General features: G+C 35.0%; 2 protein-coding genes across 6 annotated transcripts in view; one reads left to right on the top strand and one right to left on the bottom strand.

The window, feature by feature from the left end:
• LOC110448787 (aminopeptidase O-like) overlaps nt 1-7,144 on the bottom strand; it is a 50,003-nt gene extending 42,859 nt beyond the window's left edge. For 2 of the 3 annotated variants that reach the window (XM_021495221.1, XM_021495223.1), the window contains exons 1-2: nt 6,884-7,105; nt 3,595-4,691 (exon numbers count right to left, since the gene is read on the bottom strand). In XM_021495221.1, the coding sequence (XP_021350896.1) occupies nt 3,595-4,691; nt 6,884-7,015 (1,229 nt within the window). In that variant the 5' untranslated portion in view covers nt 7,016-7,105. Of the gene's footprint in view, nt 1-3,594; nt 4,692-6,883 lie in introns of all 3 variants that reach the window. The other variant, XM_021495224.1, reaches the window with a different exon arrangement.
• A 2-nt stretch (nt 7,145-7,146) lies between these two features.
• The window catches only part of LOC110448788 (protein Hook homolog 3-like), a 39,217-nt gene continuing 22,124 nt past the window's right edge, over nt 7,147-24,239 (top strand). Inside the window, exons 1-10 of one of the 3 annotated variants that reach the window (XM_021495225.1) lie at nt 7,147-7,248; nt 9,917-10,002; nt 12,174-12,246; nt 14,120-14,170; nt 14,584-14,635; nt 18,582-18,730; nt 20,141-20,197; nt 20,444-20,527; nt 21,488-21,582; nt 22,424-22,450. In XM_021495225.1, coding sequence (XP_021350900.1) covers nt 7,210-7,248; nt 9,917-10,002; nt 12,174-12,246; nt 14,120-14,170; nt 14,584-14,635; nt 18,582-18,730; nt 20,141-20,197; nt 20,444-20,527; nt 21,488-21,582; nt 22,424-22,450 — 713 coding nt within the window. In that variant the 5' untranslated portion in view covers nt 7,147-7,209. Of the gene's footprint in view, nt 7,249-9,916; nt 10,003-12,173; nt 12,247-13,727; nt 13,927-14,119; nt 14,171-14,583; nt 14,636-18,581; nt 18,731-20,140; nt 20,198-20,443; nt 20,528-21,487; nt 21,583-22,423; nt 22,451-24,239 lie in introns of those variants that run through there. The other 2 variants (XM_021495226.1, XM_021495227.1) reach the window with 2 other exon arrangements.

The raw sequence follows: 24,239 nt of genomic DNA, 5'->3' as shown, positions 1-24,239 counted from the left end.
AACGGGGACCTGTGACTTTCAGAAAATGTCACACACAAACAGCATGAATTCGGGAAAATACATTGATTTTTGCATCAAATTTGGGAAAAAACAGCAAAACATTTCTTGGGGGGAACAGGCCTTTATACAACTCTTAATTCATTCTAAAGAATCACTGAAGCTATATCTATAAGTCTTCATTAAGTTTATTAGAAGAACTTGTTTTAAGAATTTAACCTATTTGACCCCTATGATCTAGAACAAACTTGATAGCCCTACTAGTCCAAGCAACTGACTTATAGAAATATGATAACCTGTTGAAGTATGCATTGTGGTTTCTAAGAAGGAATTGATTCAAGAACAATAGCCCCAGAGGGCCTGTATTGCTAACCTGGAAATGTTAGCAAAATTGAAGTTGAAATAGCTAGTGTACATGTACTACATGGTTAGTAATTTTCTATAAAGTGTTTGTCTGACCCCCTGGGGGCAGAGGGCGGGGCCCAATAGGGAAACATAGCCAATTCAACGGAAAAAGAAGGATATTAAAGCTATTCCTATATACCCCTATTTGGCCCTGCCTCTAGGCCCCCAGAGGGATCAGACCAACCGTTTATAAAACAAGAGGTCCAATGGGCCTGCATCGCTCACCTGGTATTAATCTCACAATTGTAATCTTAAAAATGGACTAATATAAAGCTACAGGCAAAATATCAGTGTCTTGACTTAAAGTCATTCAGAAGAACCTGTCAAACGATTAAACACATTTGACCACTGTGACCTTGAAAGTCAAACGTGGACATTAAGTTGAACAAACTTTATAGCCCTTCATCCTAGAATGCAACTTGCCAAATATCACCAGCCTATACCTTTTGCTTATTAAGAAGATGACTTTTAAACTATGAACAAAAAGTGACCTTGAAAGTGTGTCAAGGTCATTCACATGAACAAGCAATCGACAGCCTTGATGCTTCAGTTATTCAGAAGAAGTTGTTTAAATATTGCAATTGGCTCCTGTGACCTTGAATATGGGGGAAGGTCATTTATTTGAACAAACTTGGTAGCCCTTCATCCCAACATCCTTCTGGCCAAATATCATCACCCTGGACCTTTTGGATATTCATAGGAAGTAGTTGAAAGATTTCAACAAATTTGTCCCCTCTGACCTTGAATATGGGCACATGTCATTCATTTCAACAAACTTGGTAGCCCTTCATCCAAACATCCTTCTGACTAGATATTACCCTGGACCTTTTGGTTATACAAAAGAAGTTGTTTGAAGGTTTTTAAGACAATTGATCCCTGTGACCTTGAATATGGGAAAAGGTCATTCATCTGAACAAACTTAGTAGTGCTTCATCCCAACATGTTATTGGCCAAATAGCATTACCCTGGGCCTTCTGGTTATTCAGAAGAAGTTGTTTAAAGATTTTAACATATTTGACCACTGTGACCTTTAAAATGGGCAAGGGTCATTCATTTGAACAAACTTGGTAGCTCTTTATCCCAGAATGCTACTGGCCAAATATCATCACCCTGGACCTTTTGGTTATTCAGGAGAAGTTGTTTAAAGATCAACATATTTGACCCCTGTGACCTTGAATATGGGCGAAGGTCAGTTATTTAAACAAACCTGTAACCCTTTATCCTAGCATGATCATCAACCTAGACCTTTTGGTTATTCAGAAGAAGTTGTTTAAAGGATTTTAAGACAATTGACCTCTGTGACCTTGAATAAGGGTCATTCATTTGAACAAACTTGGTAGCTCGTTATCCCAAAATACTACTGACCAAATATCATCACCCTGGGCCTCATGGTTATTCAGAAGAAGTTGTTTAAAGTAAAAAGTTGACGCCGGGCCAGGTGAGCTAACAAATGGAACTGTTATCAGTATGACCAATATCAATAGATATCTGCTCAACCTTTGAAACCAAAGGGTTCTGTTCTTGGTACCAAAATCTTTTCTGTACCTCTGAATTATGTCATGATTTTTTTTACCAACTGCTAGACCAATCACCTTACTTTGAAGATTACAGAAGAGCTACACCCAATTTTACTGATACACTGCAGTGCGGATGCCACACCATGGGCTAGGTGAGCTAAAAATGGTTCCCTTTTACCCAAGGTAGTCCGAATTATTCTGACATTTATCGACTTTTTTCATATCGGTCTGTCATCGATTAACGTCAGAACTCCGGCCCTCTATAATATGCGGGAAATATGCGACCCGCGCCCGGAGCGCACTTCAAACTGATATTTTAGAAACAAATCATCACTTTCACACACTAGTCGCACATGGATCGAAAGATCTATTCTTTATGCACTAGGTGGTATCAATAACATGTTTCAAAGATCATTACGAAAAGAATTTTCCAACGTTTTCTATACCAACCCATGTTTTTTATGGAAATTAGGCCATGAGAAATATCACAAGACTTGACGAAATCTCGCGTTACCGAAGGTATTTCCCAATGTAGGCCAGCGAGATTTTAGTCACGTGGCATTGGAAGGCGGGGCTATCAAAAAACTAGAGTAAACCAGAGTAAGTTTGAAAAAATATGTTTTTATTGATTGTATTAGTTGTTTGAGGCATGTTATGTATGTTCATCTTGTGCATAAAGAACAGATCTTTCGATCCATGTGCGACATGTGTGTGAAAGTGACGATTTGTTCCTAAAATATCAGTTTGAAGTGCGCTCCAGGCGCGGGTCGCATATTTCCCGCATATTATAGAGGGCCGGAGTTCTGACGTTAATCGACGACGGACCGATATGAAAAAAGACGATAAACGTCAGAATAATTCGGACTATACCCAAGGGTGCTTCATACCAAATTTGAACAAAATTCTGTCATTCCTACAGAAGTAGGAAAATTTTGAAGAACTTGCTATGTTTGCTCTATTAGGCCTAATAACCCCTGCCCCTAGGGGGGTCAGACCAACCGTTTATACAAAATTAAGTCCCCTTCACCCAAGGATGCTTTAGACCAAATATGGAAAATCCCTTGTCATTCCTACAGAAGAAGAAGAATTTTAAAGAATTTACCACTATTGGGCCCCATCCCTCAGGTCCCAAAGAAGGTCATACCCAGCGATGCCAAGGATGCTCATGACTAAATTAGGATAAAGAGTCCCCTTGGAATGGCCCAAGGATGCTCCAGGCTTAATTAGGATAAAATCCCTTAATCCCTATAGTTAAAAAAAAGGATTTTCAAGGTTTTGCCTTATTGGGCCCGTTCTTCTGCCCCCAGGGGGCCAGACCCACCGTTTTATACAAATTGAGAGCCCTTGGCCCAAGGATGCTCCAGACCAAATTTAGTTAAAATTCACTAAGCAGTTCAGGACTAGTAGCGTTTTAAAGGAAAAGTTGATGGACGGATGGACGGAGGAAGAACGCTGCACCATGGCATAAGCTCACTTGCCCTTTGAGCAGGTGAGCTAAAAATCATCATGTTATACTGTTTATGGAGAAATGGATGATGTGCCACAACAAAAGCTCAAAGGCACTTCATGTGAAATAAGCTAAACATTAACTCACCCACCCCTGAAGAAACATTCTAACTCTTCCAATTTAAAGGTTTGAATAGTTCATTATAAAGTTATTGTAATTAACACTTACTTGCCCTCTTGATCTCCTGTCCACTTCAGTGACTGACCTTCAGGTTTAGTCAGAAATGAGATCTTCAACATTCGTGGGAAGTCTTTAATATTTGAACAGCCTGGCTTATGAATTCTAATGCAATGCTTTTCAACAGTGAACTTCAAAAGATTTGTATTTACATTACCATCGTTTCCAAGTCTTTGAATTTTGTTGATTGGGTCATCAGTAATCTGTTCAAGGTCTTCCTCACACTCAGTTAAATCCTGAACATTCAAGATATTGATATCACAACAGTCCAAGATCATCTGAAACTCTGTACCAACAATTTCACCAGAAGACACTTCAGGATAAATATTTCTTGAAGGTGATCCATTTTGTTTCAACAACAATGCTTCATTACATGGTTTTTCATTGAAGTCTGTTGATTTTGATCTGTATGACAGATATCTGTCTACAATTATGTGATCTGGATGTAGTGTCTCGCCCTTCGCATGAACTTTTTTTGTCAACATGCCATCCTCGAATCTATCTGAAGGATCAGACTTTCTCTTTCTGTCGAATACCACTTTTTCTTTTACTGAATTCTGTGACCCAACAGAATTCTGAAAAATTTGGAAGTCAGATAGATCTTCATCAGCACACTCTTTGGACGTCACCACCAGATTTTTATTCAAAAAACAATCATCAGTGTCCGAAACAAAGGGTGCTGGTAAAGGAGAGGTAACTGTGTTTGTACTCAAACTATCTTGTTTCTCATCACAGGAATGTATGTAAGATTGAGCCGGGACTTTTGAGTCTGTCAGTGACCTAGAAGCAGTTTCTAGCTGACCCTGACTGTTGGTTACGTTGCTTGTTTTGGTTTGACAAGTAAGTCTCTCTTTTCTGTCTGCATTGGGGTGATCACAACTTGGACTTTTATCACTTTCAGTTGGTTTACAGCAAATCACAACAGATCCACTAATTTTCCTATCTTCCAAGTGACATTTGAGATTAAGAATGTAATGGTGAACAAGGATATCACTCACATTGGACATCAATGGCAAATCATTTTCATGAACAGACATGGATTCTTCCTCATCCAACATCATGTTTGCTTCGATCACATGCTCTGTCCTCTGAAATTACAAAAGAAATTACAATAATCATGATCAACTCCTTATAGAATATTTATAAATAAGTGCACTACATGTATAGTAAACTTTGATGAAGACTCGTGAATTATCTGCATTATCTTTTTTATTTTTGTAATCAGCATGAATTTCCTACATCTTACATCTTGCTTTTTGCTCAATTAAATCAACTTGTTGTATAAAACAGCTCATTAATACTAATAGCATACTATGTTATTATTTTGTCAAACAGAGGTCAATTTTAGATTTTGGTAGGCAGCTTTTTTAAGTAAAAATAAAAGTAAAAAGATTGATGTATTGTTGCTTATTTTAAAATTTAAAGTTGTTCAAATGTATTTCTGGCATGTAAATAATATCCCATATGGGATGACTTAGATTGACCAAATAAGCTAAAAGATATTCTCCCTAGCCAAGATTTTACCAAGGTGATATATAACCTCTATACATAACTTACTGTTATTCTGTTAATATTCAATCTGAAGTATTCAACTTCCAAATGATTATTAAATGCAAAGTCCTTTTACTTGATATTTTTTCTTTTTATAAATATATGGACAAAGCTGTACATGGTTTATCCCTGTAAAATGGAAAGAATTTTCCTTCAGCTTAGTTAGAAGTTGTACATGCCTGTGTCTAATTTGAGTGTCCAATCTATTTTATTTATAAGCTGTTTATATACCGCCCATTCTCACTTATCAATTTGCGCCATTAACCGAAAATTGTGTCGCATGATCCTTTTACCACCTATAATATAACCTATACGTCAAAACTATAGTTCACTGTTTCAACATTGATATGTTTTCCAAAAACAAACAAAAAATTTAATGAAAATATACGGTAAATTTTTCATAAAGTGTACATGAACATGCCAATATACTCGAATAATCGTTGTCGCGTCACTCTTTCTGGCAAAAAAAAATTAGTACAAAATAAGTACAAATAACATACCATTTCGATTGAAGATACATGTACTGTAAAATTTGGCTGGCAAGGTAACATATACGTTACAATATGATACTCAACTTTAAAGAGACATGGGTGAGGTAGTATCTCTGTTGTGTTGCTGAAGAACGAATGTTTGTTCTGTAGATATGCATTAGTTGATGTAAAAATACTTTTCTAAAACTTAACCCATGAAAAGTGTTCAAAAGTTTGAAGTTCAAAGAATGAAATAAATATTGTTTCTGAATACATTGGTTTTGAATGATTTCCGTTCGAGACCAAATGCCTATTTTCATATACGATCAGAAAAACGTGATGTGTTAGCATTTGTTGCAGAAATGTCTGTTTTTATGACACAGTCCATCTTGGATTCGCAAATATGGTAAAACATTTAAGAAGAAAAACATTTTGTTTCAAAGAAGTACTGGATCACGTATCTGTTTTACTGACAATGGTCTGTTGGGAATGGACATTTTTGTTTTCAAAACTGGTGAATAGTAAACAGAACCCTTTCGGTTTATTATCCTACATATGTTACTCTTTTGAGAAAAGATTATAACAAAATATTTGCAATGCAAAGTTCATTTTCCACTTTTACTGTTTATGTATTGGCGCATGAGAAGTGAGAATGAACGATGCCGCACAATAAACTGTATGTATAGCTCCAAATTTAAAATGGACAATTCTTCTTTTCAGCAATATCTACCATGCTACATTTTTTTTATAAATTATTTTAGTAGTTACCACTGAGAATGCAGCACTACTTACATGCACTAACTTCAAGTAGAAACCATCTTTGAATGAAACCATTGCTTTCTATATTAATGTTGGCAGATTTAGGTATGCAAGTCATTTATGGAAAACCCTTAAGCATATTCCAATTTTCTTCAAAAGACTAAGCTATGCAATTTTTTTCAAATTATTCTTTTTTGAAAATTAAAGGGGCCAGTATTCATGAAACTGATCTCATGCTCAAGCATGGATTTTGTGCTCAAACTAACTTTCTTGTAACTCACTTAAATCATGGCAAACGATCAAGACGTCAAATCTATACATTGAAAACAGTATTTGGCTTAATTAGGCTAGTCTCTCCATTTTTTCCCGAATCAGTGACAACATAAAATTGTACTGATAATTTATAAACAAAACAAAAATAGTCTTGAGCACAAAATCCATAGTTGAGCATGAGAACGGTTTCATGAATACGGCCCCAGATCTACTTCTAACACACGTACATTGGTCCTGTTGACGTGTGTTGTCTGTTTCAGTGTTTGTAACAGAATCGCATGTGCTGTAAAACACCGCTCTGCTGCAGAATAGATTATGTTATGTACAAATATTTGCTGTCTTAAAAACATAAGGATCATACGAAAGACATGGCATCAAGTCTTACATTTGCCAAAGCTGAATCCTAACTACCAAACAGTCAAAGGAAAAGTAAAACGGAAGTTGACTTGACAGCAACCGGAAGTTGAAATAAATCAAGAATTATCCCCCTTGTTCGTGGTTGGCCATTTTTGTTGATTTTATGGAGTTTGTCAGATAAAATATTGTGTTGACCATGGATCGAGACGAAGTCTGTGCTAGTCTTATAACATGGGTAAGTGAAAGTGAAAGGATTTATCGTTTGATTTGCATACATATGCTCATCCATCATAGTTGAGTAAAGTAAATTTGGATATAAGGAAATTGGATATCCTGTGAGCTGTCAAATCACGCCTCAAGTTCTGACTTGGCACTAAATAAATCAAAAGTGAGTAAGTAATAGTGCAGCATTGAAGGAGAAAAGCTAAGGATCGCGTGCTTCATACATAATATGGTAAAAACCTAACTCTTAGTTCATGCCAACCTTCTACTTATCAGTTTACAAAGTTACGCCAATTAGCCCAGATTGATATAATTGGCAGAAAAGACAGAATAAAATGTTTGTATTACCATGATGATGAAGCTTATTCATGCCCGATATATCTATGTAAGAAAGCAGTCAGAAAAAAGGCAGTTCAGACCAGCAGGAGTATTCGAACATGGATCCTACCATGGTAACTTTACAAATATCCGCCACAAAAGAAAATAATGGCACTATATACATTTGCTTGAACCCCTGTACTCCGCCCAGAATCTTCAATTCCAAGTAAGGGGATTTTTGGTGAACAGAACCATAAAATCTGAGTATTACCTGTACATAACAAGTAGACTTACCTGTATGACTACACAGACAATACTGTTGTAGCAGTTGTACTGGACATGGTAAAAACACAGTACGCAGCCATTGTAAAAAAACAGACATTTTGCAGTTGTATACGTTATAACATTTTAATTAAAAATATTACGCTTCGTTTTATCACGGAATTAGATTAGAGCTATCTAAGTCCGTGGTTTTACCAGTTAAGTTTTAGGCATAAATTTCAGGATTTATTTCTTCAGTTTTTCAAATATAAAAAATCTTTCATTATTAATTACATTTTATGATATGTACTTAAAGCTTGATCAATGAATTATCAAATACCTTCCTACAGTTAAGTAATATATAAACATACAATAAACAATAAATACATAATACTTGTTCTTTTAAATTTAACTATATTGATGCAAATATTAACCTATAACATTTGTTACAATTTAATGATGAAAAGTCAACTTATTAAATAAAACTGACTATGTATATAACTTGAAAAGTATTTTAATTAGAGACGGAAATAATAAATACAAAAATTGAAAAAAATTTACTATTGATTAGGAACATTTAGAATAACTTTCGTGGCAATTATTTATTAAACAACCACACTTGTAATAAATATAAATTAATAAATAAAATTGATCAAAGAGCCTGGTAGCATTCTTATAATGTATTTTAAATTGCTTAGAGTTCTACAGGTAAGTCTGTATAAGCTACTTCCCTTTCAATGCATATAGTGCCAGAGCTTGCACATTTTTATCGACGTATTTCAGTACTTTGCACTATTACGATCAAGCTAAAATTTGCTCATAAGTAGGTAATTGAATATGATTTATTTATCAGAAGACAAATAAAAATAAGAGAAACTTAACGAATTTCTGGGTGCGCGAAAACCTACCTGGACACTCCCTGGACACTCATACCTCCATCATAAGCATGATATAATCTATTTATCGACGTATTCAGATATATAATTTGTCTTAAGAGCTCTGTGTACCAAGGGAGATAATCCAAGATGGCGGTCTACCAGAATCGTCGATCTTTTCCTGAAAAAACTTGAAATTTCTTATAACTGTGTATTTTACGCACCCCCCACTTTGGCTATTAAATTTCTGAAAAAAAAGTGCACAAATTACATGGGTTTTTACGGTATCTGAAATTGGAAGGTCTACTAATCGATAACAAATTCTGATATGCCTGCTGTCTAGATCTACCAGGTATGAAATTAAAATGGTACGTAGTGGACTGTGACTATGATAAGTTAAGATATATGGCATTATATAATGTAATCATGTTGGAGAAATTTACTGACATGACAAATTATTGGTCATTCCAAAATGTTCTATATTTAACTGTTAAATAGAAATTACATAAATGTCAAGTCGTTGTGAAACTACATTGTACATCTATGTACCCTTTACTGACAAGATGCATATGTTATATCTCAACACATAAAAGGTTTTGTTACAAGTGCAAAAGCAAATTATATTATTTATTGATAAAACTGGTAAAATCTTAAGGACTCAATTACATTACTGGGGTATATACATGTAAGTATCATAACTTTTTTCTTGATATGATGTTATTTCACTTTTTAATTGATTTGTTAGAAGAAGAAAAAAATCCAAAAAATATTTAATCTAAAGTTCACTGTCTGTGTACAGTATGTAGCTATATATGTATACTAGTTTGAAAATAGGGAAGTTTTAGATCAGGTTATACATAATAACTGTATCACATCAAAAAGATTCAAGTATTGCAGTCAAAAAGTGTGTTTAAGAGCAGCACGATTAATATTGTTTGTGTTATATTTTTGTAGCATTATAAGTTATTTTTGACAAAAAATACAGATATTTTAAAGCAGTTAATAATATATATATATGTTTAATAGTTCAAATTGAATCTTAAACATAGACATGCATAATACTTATTTAGTCTAGTTCTTACAGATCAAACAGGCTTTTTTCAGACAAATCAAATAGAAATTCTTTCTTGTGGTACTATAGAAGGTAAGTTTCCACCTGAAATGTTAGTAATATTTCTGTGACTTATTAAAAACCTTCATTCTGAATGCTTGTGATTAACATTGTAGATGCGGACATTTGGAATCAGTGGTCCTTGTCAATCTACAGACGATCTAAGTGATGGTGTCGCTATGGCACAGGTTCTACATCAAATGTAAGTATTATACGGGACATAGATTTGTAAACAAGTTAAAAGGCAAACATTTACAAATGTATAGATATTTCTGATGTACTTTTTATGAACTGAGGACACACAAAGAAGATCTAAAGTCAGCCATATGCTTATATAATTATTTGACAAATATATGACAAAAAAGCATTTTTCTGAATACATCATTACATGTTATACATTTAATTAGTTTAAATAGAAAGTTGAAATATGTTTTGGTTTTATAATACATGTACTGTATGCATGAAGCTGATCGTTTTAATGTTTTTTCCTGTCGCTTTGCCCCTTTTATTAACTCAAGGTTATCCGGGGGGGATCCATTAATGACAGACTGGAGGTAGTTAAAATGTTGAAATACTAATTGTGATAGTTATGCAAATTTTGACTGTGTGCTCCTTGAAAATGTACACTTGTCCTTGATATTATATGCATAGTGTCATGAATGCTGGAGTTTTAAAAAATGCTTAAAAATTATTACCTCTAACAAATTCTTAAGCAGTCTGATTGACTCGTCTATAAAATAACAATGTTTACCACTCAACATTATCATACAAATTGTGACAGACACAATTAAGTTCTACAACGTACAATGTACTCATGGCTTTTTTTTATCAAGTTTAACTCGCTAAAGCTTGTTTGCATATGAAAATTTGAAAATTAACTACAACTAGAGTTATATAAACATGATAAATAGCCATTGCTCTAAACGAAACATTAATGTTTTGACCTTCTATCACTTGGTGGGTTGTTCTAGTCTACGTCGGTCATGATTGCATTTTTAAGCAGAGTTAAGGCCCTCTGTATTCAAAAATGTTGACATTGACAGAATTTGATATGTCTTTTAACAAGTGGTTAAGAGTCAGAGCATCAACACCAGGGATTCCGTGAATCAGAAGGTTTTATCTGGTCATCAGAACAATTTTACAGTGGCAATGTAGAGCTAAGGTGCAAATTACGATTCACAATATAATGACATCATGATATTGTTATTTAGATCACATGATATAAACAAGTTTTGGAGAGAAATTGTGACTACAATAAACAATGGTAAAAAGCAAGACTGGCTTGTTTTGTTCTTCAATTAAATACAATGTATACCCAAAGGACAATAGATATTTCTTATAAAATTACACATAAATCATGTATCAATAAAGTCAATTAAAGTGTTCTCATACTTTTACTTCCTTGTAGGCATGTTAAGCCATTGTTTTTTAAGTTCCATGTGGGGATGGTCATACAGTGTGGTGTAGGCCGGTCGGCTGGGGATGGTGAAATATAAATACTTGGACAGGAATATTTGGTAGTGCCATTGTAGTTTGTTCAAGTTACAGGTTCTCAATCTGTGTGTACGTACAGGTAGTGGTCATTTCTGTCCAGTGTACCTACAGGTAGTGGTCATTTCTGTCCAGTGTACCTACAGGTAGTGGTCATTTCTGTCCAGTACAAGTGGAATCAACTGTAGTCTGGTTTTAGGTGCTGTATCTTTGAGTAGGGCAGGCATTGTGATAGGTAATCAAGATGGTGTTGTGTCCTGGCTAACTTGATGGTAAGTTTCCTGCAGGCTCGGTAATGTGGGACATTTTTCTCAGACACTCGAATGGCGAGATTGGTATCCGTTGTGTCTTTCATGTTGGTATCTTCCGAGTGGACCGGAGATGAGTTTTCTTAAGGTTGTAATCTGGCAAGGTAAAAGGTACTTTTGAAATAGCTCACTGTGTTTGTTGTCGTAGGGGTGGCCACTCCTCTGCCTCTTCATATTTTTCAACTTTATATGTCTTTTGGTGAGTGGAACTCGGGTTTATGATAAACATTATAATGCAGTGCAGGTGGATCCATACATCAATGTTATTGTGACCTCAACTTATAGATTACATGTGTCGCTGTACCCGACGCTGTACATGTGGATACCTATATTATTTTGATATATGTAAATGCTTAATTGGCTACGTCACATCATGTACAATGGCCATGAGCTGAAAATGTACCATTTGTAAAAGTTACCATTCAATCATGTATATATGTTGGTTATGCTGCACAAAGGCATTTATGCCTATTGCTTAATAAGGATTATCATCATTACTTTTTATGTTACAGTATGGTAAATTATATAATTACAGACCATGTCATATAATGGTATCAATTATAATTCCTTTCAGAGCACCTAGTTTCTTCAATGAAGCATGGATGTCTAAGATAAAGACAGATGATGTCACTAACTGGAGGTTGAAGGTTTGTATATATGTTACTGTTTACAGTACAGCTATAGATAAAGACAGATGATGTCACTAACTGGAGGTTGAAGGTTTGTATATGTTACTGTTTACAGTACAGCTATAGATAAAGACAGATGATGTCACTAACTGGAGGTTGAAGGTTTGTATATGTTACTGTTTACAGTACAGCTATAGATAAAGACAGATGATGTCACTAACTGGAGGTTGAAGGTTTGTATATGTTACTGTTTACAGTACAGCTATAGATAAAGACAGATGATGTCACTAACTGGGGTGGAGGTTGAAGGTTTGTATATGTTACTGTTTACAGTACAGCTATAGATAAAGACAGATGATGTCACTAACTGGAGGTTGAAGGTTTGTATATGTTACTGTTTACAGTACAGCTATAGATAAAGACAGATGATGTCACTAACTGGGGTTTGAAGGTTTGTATATGTTACTGTTTACAGTACAGCTATAGATAAAGACAGATGATGTCACTAACTGGAGGTTGAAGGTTTGTATATGTTACTGTTTACAGTACAGCTATAGATAAAGACAGATGATGTCACTAACTGGGGTGGAGGTTGAAGGTTTGTATATGTTACTGTTTACAGTACAGCTATAGATAAAGACAGATGATGTCACTAACTGGAGGTTGAAGGTTTGTATATGTTACTGTTTACAGTACAGCTATAGATAAAGACAGATGATGTCACTAACTGGGGTGGAGGTTGAAGGTTTGTATATGTTACTGTTTACAGTACAGCTATAGATAAAGACAGATGATGTCACTAACTGGAGGTTGAAGGTTTGTATATGTTACTGTTTACAGTACAGCTATAGATAAAGACAGATGATGTCACTAACTGGGGTGGAGGTTGAAGGTTTGTATATGTTACTGTTTACAGTACAGCTATAGATAAAGACAGATGATGTCACTAACTGGAGGTTGAAGGTTTGTATATGTTACTGTTTACAGTACAGCTATAGATAAAGACAGATGATGTCACTAACTGGGGTGGAGGTTGAAGGTTTGTATATGTTACTGTTTACAGTACAGCTATAGATAAAGACAGATGATGTCACTAACTGGAGGTTGAAGGTTTGTATATGTTACTGTTTACAGTACAGCTATAGATAAAGACAGATGATGTCACTAACTGGGGTGGAGGTTGAAGGTTTGTATATGTTACTGTTTACAGTACAGCTATAGATAAAGACAGATGATGTCACTAACTGGAGGTTGAAGGTTTGTATATGTTACTGTTTACAGTACAGCTATAGATAAAGACAGATGATGTCACTAACTGGGGTGGAGGTTGAAGGTTTGTATATGTTACTGTTTACAGTACAGCTATAGATAAAGACAGATGATGTCACTAACTGGAGGTTGAAGGTTTGTATATGTTACTGTTTACAGTACAGCTATAGATAAAGACAGATGATGTCACTAACTGGGCTGGAGGTTGAAGGTTTGTATATGTTACTGTTTACAGTACAGCTATAGATAAAGACAGATGATGTCACTAACTGGGATGGAGGTTGAAGGTTTGTATATGTTACTGTTTACAGTACAGCTATAGATAAAGACAGATGATGTCACTAACTGGAGGTTGAAGGTTTGTATATGTTACTGTTTACAGTACAGCTATAGATAAAGACAGATGATGTCACTAACTGGAGGTTGAAGGTTTGTACATGTTACTGATCACAGTACAGCTATAGATAAAAACAATTGATGATGAACTATTTGATAGGAGTATTCTTAATTTCAACATTACTAATTTTGTTCAAATAGGAATGTACATGATGTATAGATACTTACTGCCATGATAATAAATTAATGACAATCATCTAAATATACTGATTTTAATCTTTTACAGGTCAGCAACTTGAAGAAAGTGTTGAAAGGCATTTTAGAGTACAACCTAGAGGTAAACCAATATAACTGTGTAATATCAAAATCATCTTTGAAACTGAAGTATTTGATTTGATTTGTAAATACATTTTCACTCTATTATTTTATGTTACTGTGACCCTATCTTTTATAGATACTGTTATATAATATTTTTTCACATATTAATGGCTTTTAGCCCAAATGACTTTAACCCTTTCACTCCTATGTAACTTTATATTCGTCGACAATTAATACCATGCATTGATTTGGACAAGTCCATTATGGTCTACAGTGGTCAAAGGGTTAAGCCCACACTTTCGAGTTTGTACTTTTATTCATCTTGTGGGCTATTGATTAATATATATAAAGGGTGTACATTTTTATAATTGATAATTTAGGAATGTATGGAGATATAAAGACAATATGTACATATGTTTGCTATAATTGCAGGTGATTGGTATACAGATCCATGATTTCCAAATGCCTGATGTCAACTCCATTGGTAAGTTGTTGCTCTACAAGGGTACATTCAACCCTGTACTTCTAGATCTATAGACCACGTCCATTCAACCCTGTACTTCTATAGACCACTGAGACTATACATGTAATTAATGCCTGGTCATCATGACAGTCCAAGCAAATAAGTGGTTTCTTCTAAATTTATATACAGAGAAGAAGTGAAGTGCCCCACTGATCACCCCAGAAAGCCACAACTGGTGTAAGCTCTGTGACCTTTGATTTTATATATTGATAGATACGTATACAAATGTATATGATTTGAAATGAAAAAGTCAGTTAGTTCTGTACAAAAGAAACCCGACCAATTCAGCACTGTTATATATTTACTGGAATTGTAGTAATGTATATAACAGTGTAATTTTGTAAATAATTTATCCTCAAAACTGATGTACTACATATAGTACTTGTAGACTATTTACTTCACTTGTCAAATAATATGCAGTCTTCAGCGTATTCTATGTATTATCTAACATGTTAGGATCATGTGCATTGTTGCATGCCTTTTTAAATGCAAAATACACTCATAATTTCCTTCAGATGTTTTTGCTTCATATGTTACACTATAAATTGAAGATGTTTAGAAAATTTGTTACCACTAAATCATGCATTTCAATTTGCTGCTAAATATAACAGTAGTCCCTCCAGGAAAAGAATTATCTCCTAAACATCTATAAAATTTTGTCATGTTTGGCTATAAATAGTAAACTTATTGCCCAGGTCCCCTGACCCTCGATATCCAGGGGTTACGCTCACCTTCACTCTCTACACCCCTGGAATATGTCATAGCAAAATTGAAGGCACAAAGATAGCTGTTTGATTGGTCTCAGGTAATAAAAACTGACCAATCGCTAGGCTGATACATGTCCTTTGAAGATTACAAAGGACAGACACCAAAGCCTGTCAATTTTAACCGTTACGTGACCGCGAGATGTACATCAAAAGTATCGCACTAGTGTTCTTGTCTCATCAACAAGGTGGCACACACCGAGCCTTCAATTTTGCTATGACATATTCCAGGGGTGTAGAGAGTGAAGGTGATCATAACCCCAGGATATTGAGGATGAAGTCATAAATGTGTTGCAATTTATGTACCTAGTATACACTATAGGTTGGGCTATAAATACATACTGAAAAAGCATGATGGTTCAATGAGTTTAATGTTCTGTACTTGCCAATTCTGTATCAATCATCGATCTATAAAACTGAACATTTTGGCACTTACTGTAATTTAAGCTCATAAAGTACAAAATAACAATGAAGTGCAAGTGGTGGTGCTTAAGTATCTGTCGTCTTTTTTTTCTGTTTAACAACAACTTCTCCTAACCTACAGGGTACATTTCAACCAACGTTTGGTGGTGGTAGCAACTTTAAGCCATGGGGGTCAATAGTTTACAAATAAAAGCCTGAAAATGTAATAGTGTCACCCTCTTGACTGTAAACTGTTATATTGTTACCATCTGACCTGTAGACTGTGAATATTACAATGTGACAATATTACAGTCCACAGGTTAGATGGTGACAATATTAAAGTCTACAGGTCAGATGGTGACAATATTACATTTTCAGGCTAGAGGGTGACAATATAACAGTATACAGTCAAGAGGGTGACAATATTACAGTCTACAGGTCAGATGGTGACAATATAACAGTATACAGTCAAGAGCGTGACAATATTACATTTTCAGGCTAGAGGGTGACACTATTAAAGTCTACAGGCTTATAATATATATAGTTAGAGGGTGACAATATTACAGTCTACAGGCTAGAGGGTGACAATATTACAGTCTACAGACTAGAGGGTGACAATATAACAGTCTACAGAATAGAGGGTGACCTTATTACAGTCTACAGAATAGAGGTTGACACTGACCTTATTACAGTTTACATGCTAGAGGGTGACAATATTAGTCTACAGAATAGAAGGTGACCTTATTACAGTCTACAGACTAGAGGGTGACAATATTACAGTCTACAGAATAGAGGGTGACATTTTTACAGTCTACATAATAGAGGGTGACCTTATTACAGTCTACATAATAGAGGTTGTCACTGACCTTATTGCAGTGTACATGCTAGAGGGTGACAATATTACAGTCTACAGAATAGAGGGTGACCTTATGACAGTGTACAGAATAGAGGGTGACCTTATTACAGTCTACATAATAGAGGGTGACACTGACTTTATTACAGTGTACAGGCTAGAAGGTGACAATATTAGTCTACAAAATAGAGGGTGACCTTATTACAGTGTACAGGCTAGAGGGTAACAATATTACAGCCTACAGAATAGAGGGTGACCTTATTACAGTCTACAGACTAGAGGGTAACAATATTACAGTCTACAGAATAGAGGGTGACCTTATTACAGTCTACAGAATAGAGGGTGACAATATTACAGCCTACAGTTCAGATGGTGACAATATTACAGTCTACAGAACAGAGGGTGACAATATTACAGTCTACAGAATAGAGGGTGACAATATTACAGTCTACAGAACTGAAAGTGACAATATTACAGTCTACAGAATTAAAAATTGACAATATTACAGTCTATGAATTGAAAGTGACTGTATTACAGTTTACAGGTCAGAGGGTGACAGTGTAGTTATAGTTTTCAGACCGGAGATGACAGTATTACAGTTTACAGGTCAGAGGGTGATAGTGTAGTTATGGTTTTCAGACCGGAGATGACTGTATTACAGTTCACAGGTCAGAGGGTGACAGTGTAGTTATAGTTTTCAGACCGGAGATGACAGTATTACAGTTCACATTGTTTTAACTGAGTAAATGGAATAGATCATTAGTCAACGACTAAAAGAAACCTAGTTATTTCTAATGTCAACAGCTCAAATAAACTTCCTAGTTAATTTCATTTGTCAATTATAACAAACTCTTGAATGTTTACGTCAGATCTTAAAATACTGTAAACAGACAAAATGTAATCAAGTGCCAATTTTCTATTTAAAAAGCACATGATTTCTAATCAGAAATAGACACAATATGTTTGTGTTAATAACATTTTGTAAAATGTTGAAAAATTAATTAAAAATCAATATTGAAATCAATTTGAACACTATCAATAACGATACTGCATCAGAATACATGTATATACCCACAATAGGAGATGATGAGAATTAAGCTCTGCTCATAGTGCATTACTGACTAAATATAACCAGGCTATTACGGAACATGGTCATACTCACATCCTGTTCATGACGCTGATGTACTTGAGATGTATATCATTAGAAGGACCACGTCCACTAACAATGCTTATTCTGTTGATGTGTTCACTGTATAAGTTAATATATAACTGGATCTACAGGCTAGATCAGATACATTACCAATTTCTCTGATTACCGTTGTAACGGTATGAAGTCTGAATTCTAATAAATGAAATGAGAAATATGTACAGCAAAAAGTCGTACAGATATTCCCCAGCATGACCTCTCGTAAAATCTTTAATTAATCAGGATAGATACAAATTTAAGGAAGCTGTTGTTGTTAAAAATCCTAGTGCACAGTTAATTTACTAGACAAGTGTAACTTGACTTGACAGCTTTTATAGATATAGGTTAAATGTTAGAAGAGTTCATTAGAAAATAGATTTTAATAATACCGGGGTATTAGATCAGAAGACAGGCTACTATTTCAACCTAAAATAAACTAATACTCTGAATAAGAGGCACGGTAGTCTGGCGGAGTTGAGAAAGATGCAAAGGCTCAATGACCACGGATAATAATTTGTGAACTGCTTTGAGACAACCTAGTGGTTGTAATAAAGCAGTATATACAAGAACCTCAAATAGTTATTAGTATTATTATAACCTTCCTCCAAGGTCAATAAATGCTAAATTCTCATGTTAAAATTGTGTGCATTGGTAATCAATTACCATGTATTTTATTATTGACATTTTCATTGTTACAATCAGGTGAGCACAGTAACATACCAGAACTGGGTCGCCTGCTCCAGCTCATCCTTGGCTGTGCAGTCAACTGTGATGCTAAGCAGGAGTATATACAGCGCATCATGTCTATGGAGGAATCTGTACAGCATGTCGTCATGAACGCCATACAGGAGGTAGGTTATTCTACACACAGGTCACTGATCATACAGGTTGCCCTATACATACAGGAGGTAGGTTATTCTGCACACAGGTCATTGATCATACGAGTTGCCCTATACATACAGGAGGTAGGTTATTCTACACACTGGTCACTGATCATACAAGTCACCCTATACAAACAGGAGGTAGGTTATTCTACACATAGGTCACTGATCATACAGGTTGCCCTATACATACAGGAGGTAGGTTATTCTACACACAGGTCATTGATCATACGAGTTGCCCTATACATACAGGAGGTAGGTTGTTCTACACACAGGTCATTGATCATACAAATTGCTCTATGCATACAGGAGGTAGGTTATTCTACACACAGGTCACTGATCATACAAGTCACCCTATACAAACAGGAGGTAGGTTATTCTACACACAGGTCACTGATCATACAAACTGCTCTTTACATACAGGAGGTAGGTTATTCTACACACAGGTCACTGATCATACAAATTGCTCTATACATATAGGAGGGAGGTTATTCTACACACTGGTCACTGATCATACAAGTCACCCTATACAAACAGGAGGTAGGTAATTCTACACACAGGTCACTGATCATACAAATTGCTCAATACATACAGGAGGTAGGTTATTCTACACACAGGTCACTGATCATACAAATTGCTCTATACATACAGGAGGTAGGTTGTTCTACACACAGGTCACTGATCATACAAATTCCTCTATACATATAGGAGGTAGGTTATTCTACACACATGTCACTGATCATACAAATTGCTCTATACATATAGGAGGTAGGTTATTCTATACACTGGTCACTGATCATACAAGTCACCCTATACAAACAGGAGGAAGGTAATTCTACACACAGGTCACTGATCATACAAATAGCTCTATACATATAGGAGGTAGGTTATTCTATACACTGGTCACTGATCATACAAGTCACCCTATACAAACAGGAGGTAGGTCATTCTACACACAAGTCACTGATCATACAAGTCACCCTATACAAACAGGAGGTAGGGTATTCTACACACAAGTCACTGATCATACAAGTCACCCTATACAAACAGGAGGTAGGTTATTCTACACACAAGTCACTGATCATACAAGTCACCCTATACATACTGCAGGAGCTTGATGTAGGTCAATTGACAAACAGGTAAACTCTTTATGGGTAGCCAATGCAATTGTACTGGTTGGCTTGTGTATTTTACATACAGCTCCTGGGTACTTTGAAATCTTCTGAGTATTGTGTTTTCTGGACCGAATTGACAGTATATTTGACACTTACTTTTAACCACACATGTTCTGTGAAATACTTAATAACTGCATGAAATCATATTGAATATTATAGCATGTTGTCAGTTATACAAAGACAATGTTTTAATTGCTTTTTCCAGCTGATGACGAAGGAAATAACTACAAGCAGTGATGGTGAATCAGAACTGGCAGATCAGGTAAGGAATCCAGAAAACAGGTAGCAACAGTTGACTCCTTAATTTTTTAGATAAAGCTTACGGTCAATATATTTCCCTGCTGACTAATTCTTGGAATTTTTGTTTTTCATGACAGCCATGCTATTCAATTTACAATTGAAGAGCACGTTTTTCACCATTCATCACTCTTTCATCAAAAAAAGCTTGATATAATTCCCTAGATTTGATTCAGTGAAATGCTATAAAATATCAATGTTACTACCACAGTTGAGACGGACAACCGAAGAACTGAGCGGTGCAATGGAGGCAAGAGAGGAACTGACACAGAGATGTCATGAGCTGGACCAACAGGTACAGTCACACGCGCAGACTGCTTTATTAACAAATATCCAGAGAATAAGATATAACTTGTGGAAAGGGAAATAACTCTTTTAGAAGTTTCTTCAATAAAATTACTTCAAACTTGGGTAGCTTTCAGACAGAAGAAAACAGCACAAATGACTTTCATTTGTAATTGCACTGGTATTTATTTTTTTTAAACTCTGTAATATTGATGAAAATGTTTGATCAATGAAATAAATATCTACACTACTGTTTAAGGATTCCCGTACCATCGCCAAAAACTAACTAAGTATTGGAATCTGGTTTTTTCGGCACAACTATAGCTTTGATAAATCATTTCTGAACAAAAAAACATACCTTCAAGGACTTTGGTGAGAAATGATAAAGAGGAAATAAGCAAAACACAATCAACAATTGTGTTCTGAATGTTAAAAAAACCCACTGTGGGGCTAAACCCAGATTCGAACCCTGTACCCCAGACTGCTGAAATATCGCTCTAACAGATTGAGATACCTGGACGACAGAAGTGTGATGGTCTAATTGTTCTACGGGTACATCCAAAGGGAAGTTAAGGGGAGGTAACTGCTTATAGAAAAACCCACAGTGTGGTGGGACAGGGATCATCAATATACTGAATGTGATATCACACCTTTCCTATGCATCCTTCAAAAATGTTAATTTTATCCATTTTTGGCCGGATTGCAACGCAATCAGGGCTTATAGATTGGCGATTCCTGTCCGTCTGTCTGCATTAAGGTTAAGAAGATTAGTTTAGGTCACTTACCAAGTAACTACTTGTCCTACATCAACTTAACTTGCATGGCTTGTTATGTATCTAAGAATGCTTATCACATATGATGCTTTTCATGAAAATGTACTGTAGCAATCTGGCCATATCGCCATTGGTGGTTTCTTGTTGTTTTATTTTTTGTGAATAATATCAATTATAATTTTAAATACCTTTTGCAGGTGGCTGCCTTAATAGAAGAAAAGCAGGGTTTAGTGTTTGAAAATGACAGATTGAATGAAAGGCTGAATTTAGCAGAAAACTTAGATGATCCAGCGTAAGTAGGAAGTGTTGGGGTAATGGAGTCGGACGGTTTGAGTAGATTTCTGTCAGTCAACCAAACATTCAGGGCAGTGTTGTCTGTTCAGAAGATTTTATTCTACCAACAAATTGGATTAAACTTATTTCTATATTTATCGGGGAAAATGAGATTCTGGTGTTGAACATAGTTAATAAGCATACACTAAGGAATATTCCACTGTTAATAAAACTTAAATCTAACTAGGAAAATGGATACATGTCTGACTCAAATTTAATCAACAGGAGTTATATGGAATTTTGTGGTAGTTTTAATATGTAGTTATATAGATTTTTCTGACAGAATGCATTATTTAAATACTTTTCTTTATATTTCGGTTTATATATGTTCATGACAACTGCAATATTATTGTGACTCATTTATGACATGTGTTTTATGTAGTAATTTATAATTTATTTGTATATTTGTATGTATACTAGATATCTGATATAGTTTCACTGAAGTCGACTCATTCTATCTTACTTTTAAGTACTACCAAAAACCCTGGTACTACTGGTACCTCTGGATGTGTATGGTATTTCAAACTTTTATTTAATAACCATTTTTGCATACGTGAATAGGTTATGGACTTCAAGGGTTGCTTTAACTCATTCACCCCTGAAGACACATTTAAACTCTTCCAATTCAAAGGTTGGAAAAGTTCATTAGGAAATTTCAGGGGTGCATGAGAAAATTTCAATTCTTGATTGATATTTTTAGTCGGTTTTGGTGTAAGTTTATTGTACGGCCTAATGGTTACCGGTTTTTTATAGGGATTATTTTAACACAGTTGTAATTTTAATGATTCTTCCTTCACCAGGTGTGTCAATTACATTCTCCAATCAAGGTAACAGAGCAATAGACTTCTAGGCATTTCAGAAATGTGCATGGAGAAATGAACAAGCTGTGTTTCCCTTTATAACAATACTCTCTATTAATACCCAGGTGCTAAGTTCTCACAAAGAGTCTTAAGTTGATTTCAAACAGATTTTATCGTAAAATTTAATCAAAAGCTCATTTAGTCATTGATGAGTTTGAGTGAGGCACATACGTACAGTGTTTAAAAAAAATGTATGAAAGGCATATATTCTTTATTAATATCAAATTTAAATACATTTATATAAAAAATAAAATATTTTGAAAGTGCATATATCTTCTTACCTGCGTAAAAGGATTGGAATCAATTTGAGACTGTTTCCTTGAGATATTGGTACATGTACCAGTGAAAGTTACTATTTTTCGCTATGACTATATATAATAGAAGAATAAGACATGACATCAAATGTATTAATGAACATGAATTGCAATTTGCCAACACATTTTTAATGGTGTGGGAACCATATGACCCTGATTACTTTGTAAGTTTGTGAGCATGCCGATTGACATGATCAGCCCCTGGAAGGTCCTAGGACGTACAGCCTCTGCCATGATCTGACTGTGTTTACCTGTTTATACTTAACAGAAAAAGAAATGGTGATAGGAAGAAGAGTGCTGAAGTTGTCTTTATCTCTCTAATACATTCAGTCTGTAGGTCGCAGCCCATGTTTTGTAAACATTTTGAAACTAAATCATTTTCAAAAGCTTTTGGAGTATGTGATATATAGATTAGCTCCTTTAGATATTACGTATAGTTTTCAATATTGAGTAGTTTTGAGAAAGGTCTCAATAATTTATCTAAAATGGCTTTGACATCTTTTATATTTAAATTAATGTACCATTTTAAATTTGCATGTGCTCAACTGGAGTAACACCTCATAACCTGACCAAAATATAGATAGATATTCTTTAATGATTCCATTGAAGCTTGCATTGTAATAGAGACCTCAGCCAGTAATTGGGGACATTACAGTGGATAGGAACTATTTAAACTTTTCATTATTGATTCTAATTGATAAAAGTATTTATACAGTGAAATGTTACTAAGTTAATTAAATTTGAATTTTAAAGCATATAACTTTACTAGGAAAAAATAGGATATATGTAGACTGTCATTATCATAATAGTAGGTATACAGTATAAGTCTCATCACCATATCACCTGTATTGCTGACATTCCCTTGACCCGTACTTACAAAGCATGTCACATCTCTGGGCAGTTATTCTTATGGGCTGAAGCTACTGTTGTACATGCTTCAGCTTCAGGTCTACTTATAGAATTTAGTGCATTAATAATCTAGTTTGCATTTGGAGGTGAAAGTCAGACATTTTCTATCCAACATATATACCAGGTGAAACTGATATTCTGGTCAGCTATCTATTGAACCACACACCTAAACGAGACAAAACAACATGAGAATTTGTAGTGATAATATAGCGCCATATATAATTTGTAAAATTACTCTGGTTAAGTGAACTTCTAGTTTTGCTAACATTAACTAGTCAGGAGAGACAGTGTCACTTTATTAGCCTTCACCTATTAACTGTAAAAAGATTGTTAATCTTGTCATAAGATCACTTGTATGAGTTGGTCAGCATTGTTAATCTTGTGATCATAAGATCACCTGTATGAGTTCGTCAGCATTGTTAATCTTGTCATAAGATCACTTGTATGAATTCGTCAGCAATGTTAATCTTGTCATGAGATCACTTGTATGAGTTGGTCAGCATTGTTAATCTTGTCATAAGATCACTTGTATG

The sequence above is a fragment of the Mizuhopecten yessoensis genome, unplaced genomic scaffold, assembly GCF_002113885.1.
Source record: "Mizuhopecten yessoensis strain PY_sf001 unplaced genomic scaffold, ASM211388v2 scaffold4301_1, whole genome shotgun sequence".
Classification (NCBI taxonomy): domain Eukaryota; kingdom Metazoa; phylum Mollusca; class Bivalvia; order Pectinida; family Pectinidae; genus Mizuhopecten; species Mizuhopecten yessoensis.
Note: the sequence above shows the minus strand (reverse complement) of the source record. Positions and strands in the feature narration are given on the sequence as shown.